This window comes from Puntigrus tetrazona, chromosome 5 (genome assembly GCF_018831695.1).
Source record: "Puntigrus tetrazona isolate hp1 chromosome 5, ASM1883169v1, whole genome shotgun sequence".
NCBI classification, from domain to species: Eukaryota; Metazoa; Chordata; class Actinopteri; order Cypriniformes; family Cyprinidae; genus Puntigrus; species Puntigrus tetrazona.
This window is the reverse complement of record NC_056703.1, coordinates 13,118,127-13,137,733: the sequence shown is the minus strand read 5'-3', so window position 1 is coordinate 13,137,733 and position 19,607 is coordinate 13,118,127. Positions and strand designations below refer to the sequence as shown.

The window sequence follows — 19,607 nt, the reverse complement described above, 5'->3', positions numbered from 1 at the left end:
GACCAACTATAGCTGTTTTTGTAATATATGCTTTAAATGAAGAATCATATTCAATAGATTTTTGAGTTTCTTTCATTTGACACACTGAAAATATTTTTTGTGTTTGAAATAATTTCTATCTTTTTAAAAGCTTAAAAATAGTTAATGTGTTTTTTTTAATACAGAATAATCAAAATGTGACCGTTTATAGGAAAAGTCCACCCAAAAATGAAAACTACCACACATTTTAATCCACCACGTTACCAAGCCAGGATACATTTTTCAAAAAATCCAGACTGTGCAAGAAGAAAGTCATATACACCTAGGATGGCTTCGGGGTAAGTAAAATACGGGGTAAATTTCATTTTTGGGTGGACTATTTCTTTAACAAGAATAAAAAAGTTCAAATGAGTGTGATGCACTTTTTACTTTATGAATTGAAGAAGAATACTACTGAAGCAGTATAATGTATTAATGCATTAAACTGAGGAACGTGAAAGAGCTTAGGGATATGACAGGACACTTTCCACAGTAAACTGAGATTAAAATTTAAATCATCCTCTGTTTTATTTTCAGTCTCTGATTCCGGCTTAACATCAATACACATTGTTTATGCAATTTAACTGGTGCCAGCATGAAACATTTAACTAGGAAACAAAAGCTTTCAGATGGTCATGGTTGTGATGCCCTGCTGTTTTTAAATGGATTGCGCAAGGCATAAAAAGACTTGAGGGATAGATTTTATACACTAATGGGAAAGACAAAAGGTGTCTGAGAGGGTTTAGGACAAAAGCGTGTTTTGTCATGTTAATGGCAGGAGTTTATCTTTTTAAAACGACATAAGACAATCTGTATCTGCCTCTTTCAAGCATTCTGTCTTTATCAAATGATTTCTGAGGTATAATGTCAATACTCAGTATCACAGAGAGCTTGTAGATTAAACATTATAGCCTGTGTCATAATAACAGATAAATACACACACACACACACACTGTCAATGAATTCTAATTATACAATTAGTATCTTTACAATTACACATTACCCTACTTATCTAAAATTAAATGAAATTGCCTAGCCAACCATATTCATTACTTATATGGAAATTCTTGCTTGGCAAATAGTACCATTCAGCATTTATTTTCAACGAGCAATATTCCTGTGGGATTTTTAATGGCCTGTTTCTGTCTGTTTTCAGTGTTAGATGTCTATCCAGATGTGTGTCATTGTGAGGGACGGAAAGTGAATTGTAATGGCAAAAACCTCCTTCATGTACCTGTTGTATCATCTAATGTAACTGCACTGTAAGTATAACAGAGAGCAAGAGTCTTTCTCTTCAATTATATATAAAATCAAGACTGACATGTCAAGTTTACTGGTTTCAAAAGGGATTTAGGTACTGACTGGCTGAACCGTGGATCCCGCTACGACCAGCAACCTTTTTTTATATAACTATTTGTTTTCCAAATATAATAGCTTCTTTTTCCCTCCCATGCTGCCCCCAGAGAGCTGAACAGTAACAGGATTGAATCTCTCTCTCGTGATCTGTTCATCCGCTACAGACACCTGGAGAGACTGTGAGTGACACTTCATCCTTTCATCTCATCTTCTCCTCCCCTAATCCTCCTCTCTGTTATCTCTTCTAAGCTATTTAAATTTCTGAGTCTCCTTGCCTTGAGCTCAAGCCATGATTTATAAATAATGATTAGCTGTGCAATGATTAGTTTTTCATTTTCTCTAAAATGCCAAACAGAGAGGTTTTAGAATATGTATTTATGTGTTTACTTAAGAGTTCCAAACAACACTTCAACTAAGGAACTGACCAGTTGGATTAGAACTGCAAGATTGTAGTGGAAACTGTAAGATTAATAGTCTCTCTCTCACACACAGTTTTAATTGAAGAGATTTCTTGGTCAAAATGAGTTAACGAGATAAATTCTATATATCTATATGCCCAAGTTGGAATCTGCATCAGAATTTGCAGGCAGATGATGGCAGAATCAAACAAAAAATATATATATAATAAAATATATAATAAAAATTAAATCATGATATTTATAGTTTGTATATTGTATTTATTAAGCTACAAATGGTGCATTGGCTTACATCAGTGATAAAAGGGGGAAATGCAAAATGCACTTGCCATTGTCAGATATGGAAATAAAATAATTTCAGACACTTCTTATGTGCATGATTATGTTTGTGTGTGTCAGAGCTCCATGAATGGACATAATTAGAATTTTTTTTCCCTCTACATCTTTTCTTTCTGCTGACAAAAAAATCTCTTCTTTATTTGTCACTAAGTGCAGTGGAGGTTTTAAAGCTCAACTTCCTTTGTAGAGTTCAGACAGGATGACATTTTTTATTGCCCATCAAAGTTCAGCTGTGTAGCTCTCAATCTAGCTAGGCAACATTTACCCTTAGACAGATGAAGAAAGACAGAGAGAAGCCCTTACAAGCCATCTCATCAATTAATCATAAAAAAAATCACAGACATTGCATAGAAAACATCATTATAAAGGTAGCCATCATATGCTCACAGTAGGTTACAAACAAACAAACAAACAACATTTCTCTTTAAAAGGTTTGGATATTTTTGTGACCACAGTTGTTTTGCATTTGATCTACATACCAGGTTTGTTAGTTCACTGATTGTTAGCATGGTTTTATTTTATATCTGATATGCTATGATAAGAGAATTGTTTGATTATAAATAAAGGGTTTATAGGTGTACTGATACGTACAGTTCAAAAAGTTTGGATTTAATAGACAAAAATCTATTTGAATATATTTTAATATGTAATTGATGGCATATCTGAATTTTAAGAAGTGGATCTTTTTTTTCAAATTGTTCTAATTTGCTGATTTAGTGCTCAAGAAACTGTTAAACACAGTTGTGCTATTTAAGTTTACATAAAAAATAAAGTGTCTGATAAACTGATAAACTCAAATAAGGTCTCTGATGAATACAAATGTGATCAAAGAAAAGAAGAGCATTGAAAACACACTAAAACCAAAGAGGTAATTTTGTAAAAAATTACTAGCTGACTGAACATTATAACAATTATTGCAATTAAATAAACAAAGTGAATACTGATATAAGCAGAAACTATTTTATTATGTGAGAAGAAACCCTGAAACCTGCACACTGTTGGAACTGGTTTCCATGCACATGGCAACAAATGATACATTATTCAAACAATTTTAAGCTACAGTATTTGACCGCGGGATGCTGCGATTGACTATTCATTTCTTTAGGGGTAAAACTTTTTTAATGAGGTGAAAAATATAGTGCGCATCTACAGCGACACCTCAAACTACAGTGAATATTTTCTCCCCCTCTCTCTCTCTGCAGACATCTGGAAAGTAACAGTATAGAAATGATCTCCAAGAGGGCATTTTCAGGACTGATCTCTTTGCGTAAACTGTGAGTAATGTGTAAATGAATGGAACCGGGTGTGAGACTGTGTGCAATTATATCAGTGACGCATCATCTATAACGTGACATTGATCCTTCCCTGAGCTTCTGTTTAAATCATCGTGTAACTGTACATCACTGACTACGTAATTTTCAGCATCCTATTTGTTTCTTCCTATCAGTCAGCCTGAGGCTTTCATCATCCACACATTCATCCATGTAAAAGAAAAAGAAGGGAAAGAAGGATGTAACAATGAGGATGGTGGATTAGGCTTGATTCAGGCAGAACAGATCCATGATCAAAGAATGAATCTGAATGCATGCTAACGCTGTTGTGTGTTTGTATGCTTTTATTTATACCTGGGCTCTTACTTTCGGAGACGTGCTTCAATACATACGTAACTAATCAACATTACACTTAGACTAATCAGACATCTAGCATGAGGGAAGAGACATTGGAGGAAGGAGGAACAACAGTGATGGTCATGCAGTAGATGGTCTTTGTAATGATTTAACAAAAGCCATTTATACATCAGACCTCCATTGATGTGGGCTTCTCTATCTCTTTCTCATTCTGTCTCTCTCACGTTTTTTGCAGTTTTTTGAGTCAGAACAGAATTGCATCTCTGAAAGCAGGAATATTTAGTGACCTCAGCAGTCTGGAGTGGCTGTAAGTATAAAAACACACTCACATAGAGAATAAAATAGGATGATTGGTGTAATTCAATTTCTCTCTCTCTTTTTTTTGTCACATTCTACGTTTGTTCCTTAGGTGCTTTTCCTCTCTTTTGCACCGTTTTCTTGTTTTTTTTTTTTTCAATCAGGCAAAATTGATGGATTGTGTTCATTCTCTGTGAGAATGACTTTGCAGAATCATTCAAATGAATCTCTGCCCTTTGAGGTCTCAGGGTTACTTTTCTGAATATATTATAATGTTTAATTTCTATTATCGGATGTCTATTTGTATGTGTAGGATTCTGGATGAAAACAGAATATCATCCCTGCGTCAGAAGTCTTTTGAAGGCCTGAAATCATTATTTTTCCTGTAAGGATGATCTGCTAATTTACACTGACAGACAGTTCAAAACGATTCAGTTCAATATTCGAGAAGCTATTGTTCATAGTATTGCCTGTTTGTTATTTATTGTAAAGTGATTTCTGTGTTGATTGTATTGTATTGCTTAAAAGTGAGTATGTATATTTATGTATCCTGCAGGTCTTTATTAAATAACTCTGTTGAACAATTTCCTAAAACATCGATTTGCCTTGAGATGCCCGTCTCAACTGGCTGTGAGTATACTTGTCTTGATATCTTAAAACAGTGGGTCTATGAAGTATCAGAACACATAAAAAAGACTTAATAATTTAAATTAGATATAAAATATTAAAGCAAGTGGCATTTATTTAAAAAAAATGTCAAAATACATTTTATGAAGCCAATTTTTTTTACAGAAATATGTTCCTGACAATATATGCAGTGTTAATGTAGATATCAATCAAGAGAACAGGTCACTTTCAGGTTGTGGAACATGGTAGTTATTGAATACATCTGGTTACTCTGCTCAGGTCTCTATGTGAACTTGAATGGATTGACTTTATATATCTGCTAAGAAAATTGAAGCAAGTTCTGAGAATTGAATCAGCGTAATTTGTTTGTAGACTCGCTGACTGCATTAGTAGAGGGTTTGAAAGGCATGCTTACAGTACATGTTACTCTTATCACTGATTCCTCTGTGGTTAGAAATATTTCTATCTGGCTTTCGGGCTTTGCGACTTTCATACTTTGTTGACGGTAAAATGTGGCCAGTAAGTGGGTCAGTTAATTTTGGAAGTACAAGCCTTCCATGCAGCTTTGTTTCAGTAAATTGTATTCATTTCTTCCACTGGAAAGTAAGTTTTGAGTTCTGAGAGTTTTTGTGTGGTAATGAGTGAAAATTTAATTCCTTATAGTATGACCCCACTAAGTGTACAAATACATTCAGGGTCCACTTTTGTTTTTTTTTTCTAAACAAAAATCTTTATATTTAATAAAGAATAATGCATTTACATCACCCACTCTGCACATTCCGTTGATCAACTGAAGGTGTTTGTTTCTGCAGGGAAATGGAGGGGAATAGAATTTCATCTCTCTGGGCGTCTAGTTTTAAGAACTGCTCCTCTCTTACTGTCTTGTGAGTATCTACGAACCATACATACACATTAACATGCAAAGTAAACTCCAGGGTATTTATATAATAGACTGTTTATTTGTCACAGCTGAGTGTGGCGAAGGGGACAGAAGTGGGACTCATCCACGGCTTCTTCTGAGTCTCTCAGCTCGGCTGGAAACACTTACAAATAAATGCAGATTTAGGTTGAACTGAATAATTTAAGACCCGAGTAGATTAAAGCCATCGGAAGTGAATAAATTACAATAATTACTCATGTTTTAGATGTACATGTTGATATGCATCACGAGTATCTGGTGCAGTGGTGTAAGGCCTTTGATTTGATCCGTCTGTGACATTTGAAGGACAGTCTGTCCTGAGGGACCGAGCCTGCAGCGTCACGACCACATCTTCAACTACAGCCACTTTTATGTACCAGAAGTTTTGAATATTTATTTATTTTCTCATGTTTTTTAATTTACTTTTAATTATAGATTTGTCCGTTTTAACCCAGGTACAGGAGTTTAATCTTAAACTATGAAAATCTAGAAAATTATGATAATGACTGAAAACAATGTGCAATCAGAATGTGAGCTGTATGTCCTATATCAAAAAATGTGTTCGTCAGAATAATTTCATTTCCTCCACAGAAAATAGATTTCACATAATCTGAGATATATGATGATTCAGAAATTATGCCATAAATTACTTTTATTAGTTGACAAATAAAATAATGTTTGCCACAAGCCCAGAAGTGCTCATATAATAGACGAAAATATACATTTCACTGAAGTTCATTTAATCTGAGAGGCTGAATTCGCTCTTTAACTCGTACGGTATGTTACTGAGGTTTACATTGACTAAAGTGACTGTGTGTTTTGGTTGTAATATCTGATCCAGTTCAGTCACTCTGCTTCTCAATTTAAAGCTGTCTTAGTTATCAACACAGCCAGGTTTCTTCAAATATGTAAATATTTCATGTCTTTTGAAACGTCCAGTGCTTTTCAGACCTTATCTGGGACTGTCGTTGTGTCCTTGTGTACTCAAGCATTGCGGAAAATGTTTGTGATAGGTCTTGGAAGCATGAACCAGATTGATAGTTCTAAAGTGTGATCTTCAGACTCTCTTAAGACCCAGCAAAGAGGCAGAGCTGATTTACATATAGATGTATATGACTTCATTCTGCGGCACTTAACGCCTTGGTGGACTGGGGTATAAGTTTGAAGCAGTTCTATTATATATATATTTCTTTCACTGATTTAGAGCATTGAGGAGAAATCGTATCAGCACCATTGAGGAGGGAACATTTGCAGACATGCAAAGATTGATAGACCTGTGAGTATACACACAAACACATGCACACAAGCAAACGGACGCGTTCATTTTTCCCTAGATTACATTTTTTTTGCTAAAATTTTTTCGGTTCATTGCTTATATAAAATGTGTGTGCTGAGAGAAAGAAGATTGTATTTATGCCCCTTTTAAGGATTAGTTCACCTTCAACTGAAAAGTCTGGCTCTTTTTCTAATTTACTTGTGTCGTTCCAAACCCGTATTTCTTTCTCTCTTTCCCTGAACAGAAAAAAAGGGATGAAAAATGTTTACACGCTGTCTCCCGTAATCAAAAGCGTATATAAATAAAAAGCAGAAAAGGGCAGAAGTTTGTGTATATTCACAGCTAAGGTCTAGGCCAAGAGTTAGAGTTTTGCTCTACAAAGCAATCATATGGCTTTGGAAGAATTGGAAAATAGTGTTTTGTTTGTGAAGCATCTTTTCTCCCATTTCCATTTTTCCTGGTCGTGTGTTTTTGTTAAATAGAAAATTGTTGCGTGAACATTCTTTAGCAAAGTCTTTTCCTGCCACGAAAGAAAGAAAGTCATACAGGTTTAAAACAGTGTCTGGGTAAATAATCGCACATATGCATAAGATGCACAACACATCCAAATCTGCATGAAACAAGAAAATCTCCACAACACAGCAGAAACAAGCCATCGACACAATGAAACTGACACCACACAAACAAGCCGGAATACAGCGAAAATAGCACAACACGACAGAAACAAGCAACAACACATTGAAAATAACTGGCAACAGAATTGAAACAAGCCACAATACATTGAAAACGTGCTGCAACAGAAAGGAAACAAGCAACAACAAAATATGCCATAACAGAACGGAAACAACATGCCACAGCTTATTGAAAATAATTGTCAACAGAACAGAAACAAGCCACAACACATTGAAATTAGTACAATGTGTTGTGCTCTGCTGGTCCACCGTAGAACAATCCCCTTTAACAACTTTTTTTGAAATTTATAAGACAAAAAGAGAGACATCTGCTCACATAATCTCAGCCTGATAAAAACAAACCTTGGAACAGAGCTTCTATTTGAAGATATTCTTTTTAGTTTTATTTATTTCATGAACGATCAAGTTGGGGGAAAAAAAGAGCTGCTGAACTTTGCTTTGACTTGATTTACAGAGACGTGTCCATGAACCAGATCAAAGACCTGCCTCCATCTCTGTTTCAGAACCTCCAGAACCTCAAACAGCTGTAAGAGCCACATTCTGCACTTTCTATGTTGCAAATTGTGTTGTTTATTGGTTCTTGTTCCAAGCTTAAATGTTGAACCATATTTTTATAGAGATCTCTCAGTGGCGCCATACTTCAGTTTTCATTTTGTATTTGTGCTTATTTGCTCAATGATTCATTGATTGGTTGAAAGCCTCTTCAGACAAAGTGACAGGCCTTATAAATCACAGAAGCAACGTGTGGACTTCATCGATAACTATTTTACTATTTGTGTGTCTCTGTGTGTTTGTTTCAGAAATATTTCCAACAATCCCCTGACAAACATATACGACGATCAATTTGACAGTCTGGTCAATCTGCAGTCACTGTGAGTAGACACAATATCACTTAAGTTATTATACTGACGCTGTGTATTAGGGGAGATCTAGTATTTATTCATGTGTGCACAATGTATATGTATAATCCACATCTTATTTACAGGCCCTTCGCTTTCAATACTACTGGTCTGAGCATGTGATCAAGATCAGACCGTTAATCAGAGAAGAATTTGTACAGGCTCTGATTAAGCAGTCAATTATGGTTACAAACATATTATGTTAATCTTAAACGAAGGGTTTCCATTTAAGGGTATGGGTAAAAGTTAGGTTACTTTGTGCTTGCAGGTTTAACAAGCATTCAGGTGCTGTCTTGGAGTGAAGCAGCTCAGTGTTGTCTTCACACTTCTGCTGTTTGAGCTCTGTAGACCTGCATCACGTGATTTACAGAAGTAGGACATATTCCTGGATCAACATCATGCTGTTTCTGGAAATTCATTTCTTTTAGCCAATTAAAGCCCCAGGCATGTTTAGTGCTTATAAGACCAGGAGACACCTAAAATCCTTAGGTGATAATAAACATAGAACCAAACAATTGTTGACTATTAGAGAGCTGTAATATACATGTGATCTCTTCTGAAAGTTTGGAAGAGTCATGTCTTGGAAAATCTGAGTAGCAGGACAGTAAACAAAAGCAAAAGTTGTCATTTGCTTTTTATTTATTCTAATTACTTTCTAGACACAACAACCAAGTTCAGTCAACCCCAGTGAGTTCTGCTGACCATGGCCAAAATTTAGCAAGGGATTTATCAGAAAAAGCTATAGAAAAAGTTCCTCAGTTTTTTATTCTTTTATGCTGTATACTGAAATTACACTATATTTAATTCTATTGTAGTTTAGGACAGTCAAGTTTATTATGTGTTTTAAGTATTTGATGTAAATGAATGGCACGCTTTGTGTTTTAATATGGTTTAAATAAATACCCCATGGCGGTAAAACTTCACATAAAAGCTAATTATCTTGACTGTAGGCAAATACAGGATTGCTGTGTTCACCAGTCTTTTTGTTTGTTCCTATCTGCATTCATTATTATTTTTCTATTATTTTCCTGGGCATTATGCCAGTAATTATTCAGTTGACTTTACTGGCCTACCATTCTTTGTTTTATTGGCTTTGAAAATGTACTTTTATTCTGATATATAAAAAATAAATAAATGAATTAAAAAAAAATCTGATGAGGGTAAAATGTGCAACTTTTTATTCTGTGTGCAGGAGTATGGAAGAGGTAGAGATTCCCAACATCAGCATCAGGATGTTCCGACCTCTAACTAACCTCACTCACATGTAAGCATACTAAAATTAACAATGACATATATATATATATATACATACAATATTTTTTTGTCTAGATATTTGCTGTCACACCATAGGCCACAATCCAATTTTCCCACATCAACTTCAGAAAGCTCAGCGTTGTGGAGCTCGCCCAGGCGTTACCATGCTATTTGTCAGCTACCCATATATTTTATAATATATAATACATACATTTATAATGTAATCTTTCATTGTCTACCCTAATCTATTTCATATTTTCATATGCTGATGCGATGTGTGCCCTCAATGGAGAGTTATCAGTATGTTCCAGACTTTCACATTTGTGCTCACATTCATCGTACTTCATAGTCTTTCATGAGTCAAGACAAAGACAACAAAAACCTCGGTTGAGCCAGCGCTCTGAGCGAGATACAGAGAGAGGTCATTACTGTTGTACGTGCGCTGGATGGTAGCGGTCCGTCGCAGGGTGAATGATTACTGCATTTGAAAAGTCAAACCCGTCGGTAAATACAGCTCTTTTTTTCACAGGTGACAAGATTGTTCCGCGTGAGAATTATCTTTAACTTTTTTCAATCCAATGTAATATCTCCAGAACAGATGTGTTCTCCACTGGGAAAATGAAAATGAAGTTTAAAAAAAAAGTAGTAGAGTGCAGGCTCTCAGAGAGATTTTAAATGGAATGCCATCATTTCTTTATGAGGAATCAGTTCCCTTCCCTCACCAGCCCTGAACAAAAGAGCCGCCACACGCAGAGGAGAGATGCTGCACTGAAGTCTTTATAGCTCTGAACCTCACGCTGAACCTGTCCGCACTTTGATGTGGAGATGAGGTTTTTCGGGATTGTTATTTTGCAGATATCAGCCGTGCTAAAAATTCACTTTTGATCTGAGACAGGCCCACTGTAGCACGCTGCGACAGTAACAGAGGGTTAGCGCTACATTTTATAAACGAGTTGATGAGCTTGAAGAGGCGTGTAAATACAAACAGAACTGTCTGGGTGTGCTGTGGTGACGCACACATTTTAAGTACTGACAGAGGGAAAGACAGAGGGACAGGCAACTCTAAAGTAAAGTGTTAAGTGTTCAGGTTTAAGAATTAGGTCAATTTAAATGTGTTCAAGCACATTTTATTACAAACTTCTAACGTTTGTGAATCAGACTAATCCTTACATATATGTATACAAGAGCTCAATGAGTGATTTTACTACTTAAAATTTCCATTTTGTAAAACATTAGAATTTCATTATTTCTTTTCATACATTTCACCTTTTTCATGACACAACCCCCAATCCTCAGTCAATTTATTATACTGGGGAGGAGAGAAAAAAAAAAAAAAAAAAAAAAAAAAAAATCACACAGGCTTGGAATGACAAGACACATGAGTAAATGATGGCAGAATTTTCATTTTTGAGTGAACCACACATATGCAATTGTGTAAAACAACTTGGCTTTTTCTCTTTTTATGTCATTTCAGTTATTTTAAGCGTTTTGAATTCTGTGGATATTCTCCCAACGTGCGGAGCTGCAAACCAAACACAGACGGAATCTCATCCTTCGAGAATCTGCTGGCAAACATAATTCTACGCGTGTTTGTCTGGGTCGTCGCCTTCATCATTTGCTTCGGAAACATCTTCGTCATCTGCCTGCGTTCCTGTATTGCTTCAGAGAATCAACATCACACGATGGCCATAAAATCCCTTTGCTGTGAGTCCATTATGCATCAAACATGAGCGTGACGCAACCAATATGCAGCTCCTATTCAACCCCAGTGAAGCTCAAATGATCAATCAGTCAAAATTCATTTCATGTATTAAAAAGTGAAACAAAAACTTGCAAACTCGAAGAAGTTATATGACTACATCAAATAAAGGGTGACATTTCTACACCTCCACAATACATTATGGATAAGTAAAAATAAAACAGCTCGTTTTAATTCTGTAATACTTCAAAAACAAGATGTTCAACTAGAAAATAAATGTAGAGTATGTTTTATCCTTCAGAAATTGATTGGTTCTTGAAATATTTTCTAGAATAAAGCCAGTACCCTAGTAAAAAAAGTGATATATTTAGTTACTTTTGATTAGGATTGTATGATCTTTGAATAATATTGGTCTTTAAATGCTAAATATTTAAAGTCTATCTGAAGTATACTTGCAATAGTTAAATGGACTTCAGCACTACTTCCGCACAATTAAAGTGCATTAAGTGCAAAATTACTTGTTCTAATTTAGCACACTTTAAGTATATCATATTAGTATACTAAAAGTACAATTACATGGTGTGTTATTAAGTACATAAATATGTAAATGAATTTTAGCATACTTCGCATTGAAGAAATGTATTTCAAATAGACACTGAAATGTATTTGTATTTGTTGCACAATAGTAATATTTAAGAAACCACCAAAACTGTATTGATTTGATTGAAAAAAAAATATAGTAATATTGTGAAATATTATTACAATTTCATAATTTATTTCTAAAGCTAGAAGTCTTCAACGTGAAACCCTTCAGAATTCATGCCAATATACTGATATGATTTACTTTAATTTACGGTTTAAGAAACATTTATTTACATTATTAAATGCTTTTATTAATGTTTTTAGGATTATTTGATGAATATAAAATGTAAAAAGTTTTTACTGTCCATTAATTAATTTAATGCATCCTTTTTTTTTTGTAACAGTGACAGTCCCCAGAATAATTAAAACAATGAAATTACATGATTTAATTATGGCAGTAGATAGGATAAAGCCTGACAAAAAGAAAATTAAATAAATACTTTAAGATAGCTTAAAGGAAAAACCTTCAGTTACAAAAACAATGCAAATGATAATGACAACAGTTGTTTTTCCCCACAGCAGCTGTTATTAGTTAACAAAAAGCGATTACATAATTTCTTAAATTATAAAAGAAAACATCTTACACTGACCACAAATATCAGAATAATAAATAAATATATATATATTTTTATTATTCTGATATTTGTGGTCAGTAAGATGTTTTCTTTTATAATTTTTAAGAAATTATATATATATATATTGGCATAACACTGAAGTATAATCAAGTAAGACTAGAAAATATGGGCATATCTGATTTCGTGTTGACATAAAAATCTACATATGGTCAATTAATCAGTTTTTAATGAAAAACTTGTTTGTTTGCTTTTTGAAATGACAGTGTGTGAATGCAGGGTCTAATTTTGGAAGTTCACAGGCTCAGACAAACAGGCTTAAAGGGTCATAGTTCCCTCTAATTGCGGCATTTACACACACAAACACACACACACACACACGTGCCATTATACACACTCAGCTAATTATACACATCAACACATTGCTCTGAAACTCACTAAATTATACATCTATGCAGTATCACAGGCTTTTAATAAACATCAAAACACACACACTCTTTCCCGCCCACTGGGCAGATAAATAATTACAACAGTTGGTATCTTTAGAGACACACACACAGAGAGCTTGCTGACTTATGTACGACCTCGCTGACACATGACGCACACTGCAACAACACGACTCATACCTGGACACACACACACACACACACACACACACACACACACACACACACACTTTCATTCAATGACAGAAATGGAAAGTTTTATTAGAAAAGGTTGGATCAGCTTGCGATATCTAGAGCTGTTCAGCTGGGGATCAGAGTCTGAGGACTAATCTGTGTCTCAGTGATGGAGAGAGATAGCAGACAGGGGCCTGAAAAGAGATGGATGGATGAACAGATGGCTGGAGAGGTGCAGTTTTTTTTAATCCACATAGAGTTGAAAGGACACGTCGCTCTCTTAAATTATCAAAAGCTGCCGCCTCCTCAGATGAGAGACATGCAGAGAGAGGTAAGAGTTTTGGCTCTCCGGCTCTGGAGTTTCCCACTGGGTGACACTGGCTAGAGTGTGTTTAGCAGCGGTGGAGGGGGGAGGGGTTTAGCCGATCCTAAAATAACGCACTATCATTGCTTACTTGCAAAAACCCATTCGCAAGCGTGTGAAACGTCGCACCTTTTAGGCCCTGATTTTGATGAATGAGAACCGGAGTGGAGAGAGACATCTGCGCGGGATAGAAAATGATTTGGAGGGAGTGCAGTGAATGAAAGCGTGTGGGTGATCTGGTGCTTGTTAATTATTAGCTGAATCAACTGCTCAGAGGGTTTCTGGGACACACAAATTCAGAGAACTGCAAATAAAAATAAAAAAATAAAAAGAATCACGAACCGGCCTGACTACACTCTGGCAGATGTAAATATAGCACAAAGCAAAAGAACTGACTGATGGATTATTGATATAAACAGATTGGTCAACATTATTTTATTATTATTTATTTACTTTTATAATATTTAGTAATATTTTGACTTAGTGCATACTTATTTTACTTTTCATTTCAATTTTAGTGATTTTTATTTGCTTTTTTCATTTTTTTCACAAAATTTTCATATAGAATTTTTTTTTTGTTGTTCAAGCATTTCAGACATTCGATTCAGTTCAAGTTTATTTGTTTGTTTGTTATTTATTTGTTTGTTTGATGCAAATTGTTGCAGAGCAGCTTACAAATTACATTTCAGCCACGAAAACTCTATTTTAGCATGGTTAACATATTTGGTTTTGGCGGAATAGATGCAGCTTGACGCTGCTGTTGGTAATTGCTTTACTTGTAGGTTATTGCTGCTGCTGCAAGCAGGTACAGGAAGTTGCTACTGCCAAAAAGTACACACATCCTTCACTCAAGTAAAAGTAGATTAAAATACTCCAGTAAAAATAGAATTACTGAATACACTTTTACTCATGTTAAAGTAAATAAGTACGGGCTCTGACGTGTACTTAAAGAGTTCATCAAAAATTACAATTCTGTCATCATTTATTCACTCTTAAGTAGCACCAAACCTGTATTAATTTTCTTTGTTCTGCCAAACACAAAGGAAGATTTTTTGAAAAAGGTTTGTAAGCAGGCGGTTTTGGGTCACTATTGACTCCCATTGTATGTTCTTGTATCTGTCACTTTTCCCATCAGCCATACTGTATTATAATGACTTTACTATAGTCTAGATTTAAACTATCAAAATTAGTACAATAATTACATCATGACAGCATTTTTAAATAAACAATCCAAATTCTGTGCATGTTATTGTATCACCCTGTGTCATATTTTTTCTATTGCTAAAATTAACCATTGTTTATTAAAGTAAAATAAAAAAAAAAATACCATAGTTTTTCTACACATTACATGATTAGATTAATATTGCAAAACCATAGTTAAATTTGTTGTTACCATGGTTTAACTAGTAAAGTTATTTGCCCTAGCTCCATCTAAACATATTATAAAACGATGTTTTGTAACATTTGTCTGATATTTTACTATTGTAACTTTACAGTAGACAATAATGCCCTTTTATCGTACATTATTTTGGGTGAAGATAACAATTTAGTTTGGTTTACAGTATTGTTAATCAGCTGCTATTGCTAAGAGTTGCTAGCTGATTAATTTTTAACTAAGTAAACAAACACGAACTGCAACCTATTTACAGATAAAACTAACCTGCACTTGAAGTCCTGAACAGCTGTCTCTCTGATCCATTCCATTCTCGAGTTTTTTTTTTTTTTTGCGTTGAATCTGTTAAAAGCCGAGAGAACATTTTTTGGCGGAGACGCGGTCACGCGCAGCGCGCGCGAGCCAAGCCACGTTGCCAGGCAAAGTTAACAGATTCATCATTTTTTATAGATTTGTCATGGAATGGTGATCCACCGACGAGCCTGTTTTGAAAATGTAAGAAGTATAAGTTGCGAATTTTTGTGTAAAAATGCAAGGAGTAAAAGTAAAAATCTGAAAAATAAATAGTGATGTAAAGTATAGATGCAAGAAAAATCGATTTAAGTACAGAAACAAACTTATTTAACTCTCTTGAATATCTGCAGTTATGTTAACAACCTTTCAGCCTTCACCATCTAGAGTTTCATGACTGAACTACATTTCTACATTAGATTTAGTAATAGCTTAATGATTGATGTCCCTGTGGCAGAAGCAGTAAGTTAATGTCATGTAATTAAACAGACAGTGAAGATTTAACAGTAATGAGTATATGTTGTGATCAAAACTTCAAGCAAAATTTGGTAGTTTTGTATGCTTTCTAAGAGTTGGCATCATCTCTTCTCAGGTGTTCATTCATCTCAGGTCTTTTTTAAAGGCTGAAGCTTGTGTAGTTTCTAGTTACCACGGATGACAATCTAAGCAAAAAATTATGTGTTCAACCCAAGCAAAAGAATGAAAATTTGTATTTGATCAGGTGTAACTGAAGTACATTTTAATAATCAAGCGCATCTTTAAATGATTGATTTACTTAAACTTATTTAATTAAATGCAGTGTATTATTATTATTTGTGTGATTATTCCTTAAAATGTTTTAATATATTAATATTTTAGTCACAGTTTCTTCAAGTTAAACTGAACTGCTGAATTCTGTTATTCCATCCACGTTTTCAAATCAAAGGACCCTACCAATGGATGAATGGACAGGTTAATGGGTTTAAGATGTATTTGTTTATCTCTTTAACAGGTGCAGACTGTCTCATGGGCGTGTATCTGCTTTTCATCGGCGCCTTTGACATCAAGTATTGTGGCGAGTACAACCGGCATGCTCAGATATGGATGGAGAGTATGTCTTGCCAGTTGATTGGCTCTCTGGCCATGCTATCCACAGAGGTATCCGTCATGATGTTGACCTATATGACACTAGAGAAGTACCTGTGCATCGTCTTCCCGTTCCAGCATTACCGCGCCGGGCGAAAACAGACCCTGTGCTCACTGACCTTCATCTGGTTGCTAGGATTTATCATTGCCGTTATTCCCTTCTGGGATAAACAGACATTCGGGAATTTTTATGGGCGAAACGGAGTATGCTTCCCTCTTCACTCAGACCAGACTGAGAAACCTGGTGCCAGATGCTATTCTACAGCTATTTTTCTCGGTGAGGGCAGAGTGCATCGGAGTGTATAAATTTAGTACTGTGTGCGTTTGAAACCTGAATGAGCCAGAATGTGTGTTTGTGTCATTCTCTAGAGGCGACTCTGCTTTGAATTGGGCTTTTTCAGAGCTGTCTAATAACTTTACTACATTTGCCCAGAGATTTAGCAATGCTCTTTTTTAATAAAGTAAACTCGAAAGATCCTGCCTGGGTGCAACCTCACTAAAAAACTTAACCAAAAAAGGTCTATAATCAATATATTTTTTAGTTCAACAAAAGTATCTAAACAGCCTTAAGACACGAAAAATCTCTTTGGAAAAAACTGTATAAAATATTAGGATTTGTCTACATAATAAATTAAATTGAATTAGACTAAGTATTTTTAATTTCCCCATAGTCATTTATTTATTTTTTAATGGAGTAAGAAAACTTAATTTCTTAATAAACTTAATAAAAACTTAATAAAACACAAGTCTATTTTCCTATATATATATCAAGCAAATACTGTCATGCAAAAAAAAGACAATAGAAAAAAATACAACAGTAATATGAGGCTAATGCATAAATTCCTAAATGCCTCAAATTCACATTTGTTATTTCTTATTTAGTTCAGCACTAAAGAATTATGTGTGTGTTTCTGTCAGGTCTGAATCTTCTGGCTTTCGTGATGATTGTATTCTCCTACTCCAGTATGTTCTACTCAGTCCAGAAGACAGCAAAGACAGCTCGTCAAACAATATATGACAGAGAAGTCACTATCGCAAAGAGGTTTTTCTTCATTGTGTTTACTGATGCCATGTGCTGGATTCCCATCTTCCTCCTAAAGATACTATCACTACTAAGAGTACAGATCGCTGGTAAGCAAACACCTGCGATCATACATTACAAGCTAATATGTGTGAAAGAACACACTGACAGGATATTATAAGTGTGTCACTTAACTCATAATTGCCGTGACCGCAGTTCGGCTGCACATTAGCTAATGATCTTAATGAGGCGGCTCATTAATATTATACCATGGTGAAATAAGACCCGTGTTTTGCAAATCCTAGCCTGCTTTCCAGTTAATGCAATTCCTGGTTTGCTCTTGCGCATGTTTGCTGGATAAAGAAGGATTTTTCAGAGCTTTACATTCTCTGATCTTCAACTAAATATTATTTTTTGCTTTGTGAAAGTCAGCGCATGGACTGACAACAAAACACCCAAACCTCCACGCAAATTAAATATGAAACTTTAATATTGAATATCAGAGTAAGTACACTATGAATTTTCAGGGGTGAGTACAATAATGCGCATTTTAAGTAACAAGCTTTATTCCAGCTAGGTCTATTTATTTATTTAAAAGCAATCAAATTTGCACAATGTCAAATGTATTTATCTTTTTTAATATCCACATTAGATTTGATGAATGGGTATTGATTGTTAAACGGATGACTTTAATGACTATCAATGATCCAATTTTTTAGTTTTCCTTCATTCTGAATTTTAAGCCCGAATCCACATACTGTTTATTCCATTGTAAAAATTTGTTGACAGTTGTGAGTTCTGCAAGTAGCCAGTCTGAGCCGAGGGGTGCATTTTGATTAGTAGATGGCTGTGGAGCCAAAGCTCTGGGCGCAGGAAGGATTAGACATTCAACCTCCATGATCACCCATGAACACTTATCAGCTCGAATGGCTTTGCAGTTCTTCCCTCGGACAATACGGTTTAATCTGCAATTTCTTTTTTCTCTTTCTCCCGCAGGTACCCTCATTCTGTGGGTGGTGATTTTTATCCTTCCTATAAACAGCGCCCTGAACCCCATCCTGTACACTATCACAACCAGCGCCTTTCAGCAGAGACTCAAACAGTGTTTAAAATATCGCTGCCAGCAGACTAACTGACACACACATACACACACTATGCACATGCTCTGAGATTTATATTCCACGCGGAATAAAAGGTTGAAAGACGACAGGATAACGACCACACTCGCAAGATGCTCTCATCCTTAGCACAAGCCGGTAAGGCGTATAAGAGTAACGAGAGCACACACGGCAACATTAACCAGCGGACCATCATAAACAATATACGCTTATGCAATTAAAATGTAAAACCAAGCCTTATATTAAAAACAAATAAACGAGATACATGCAAATCAAAGACACTTCAACTGCCATATAGACCTAGAGCGTGTACATGCAGGGTAAGCCAAACTCTGTGGCTGTCAGAGAAAGCATAGAGGAAACGGGTTCGGAAGGGAGCCCGGTGGGCTGAGGATTGGAACCCTTCCGACTGATTTAATTGCGTTTTTGTGTTCTTGTGCGGATGTGTATGGAAAACAAAGGGCCAGTTGCATACAGTCAGGAGAGAAATGACCAAAAACTGAATGGCGGAGAGGAAGATACACAAAAAAAGATTTCACATTAAAACCAATCGCAGCACTTCATTCGTGAACAAAAAAAAATACAAAGAAATACAGTTCATTACGGTGTTCATGTTGGCATCACAGTACTAATTTGTTCCAGATTGCTGTTATTAAGATTACATGAAGTTATTGTATGAGTCTATTATTTATGGAACTCACGGCTTTCGTTTGTCTGCTGTAATTTGTCAGTTGTCTACAATATGTAAAATGAATGTAACATCCAAATAATTGCAATGAATAAATTATAATTATTTCATTACATTTCATTGCACTGATTTGGCAGCACTATCTTAGGTTCCTTTGCTCTGACATATATACCTTACCACTAAATCAGCTTTTAGGAAAGATTAAGGATAGACTTCATTACCAGAGAGCAGCTTTACTAAATGAAGGCATCATTATTGATCTCCTTGGACTGCACAGTCCTAAACAGCATCCCAGGACCTTCATCTGTCTACTGAGCTTGATGAAGGTTTGGGATTAGACTTTGTTTAGACTC

At 35.3% G+C, this 19,607-nt stretch overlaps 1 protein-coding gene across 1 annotated transcript in view; it reads left to right on the top strand.

Moving 5' to 3' along the window:
* The window catches only part of rxfp2l (relaxin family peptide receptor 2, like), a 32,172-nt gene extending 12,805 nt beyond the window's left edge, over positions 1-19,367 (top strand). The window contains 16 exon segments of the mRNA XM_043238349.1: positions 1,175-1,280; positions 1,482-1,553; positions 3,332-3,403; positions 3,993-4,064; positions 4,368-4,439; positions 4,611-4,669; positions 4,672-4,684; positions 5,494-5,565; positions 6,805-6,876; positions 8,023-8,094; positions 8,369-8,440; positions 9,660-9,731; positions 11,196-11,425; positions 16,294-16,704; positions 17,346-17,558; positions 18,445-19,367. Of these exon segments, the coding sequence (XP_043094284.1) occupies positions 1,175-1,280; positions 1,482-1,553; positions 3,332-3,403; positions 3,993-4,064; positions 4,368-4,439; positions 4,611-4,669; positions 4,672-4,684; positions 5,494-5,565; positions 6,805-6,876; positions 8,023-8,094; positions 8,369-8,440; positions 9,660-9,731; positions 11,196-11,425; positions 16,294-16,704; positions 17,346-17,558; positions 18,445-18,584 (1,820 nt within the window). The 3' untranslated portion in view covers positions 18,585-19,367.
* The last annotated feature ends 240 nt before the right edge of the window (positions 19,368-19,607 follow it).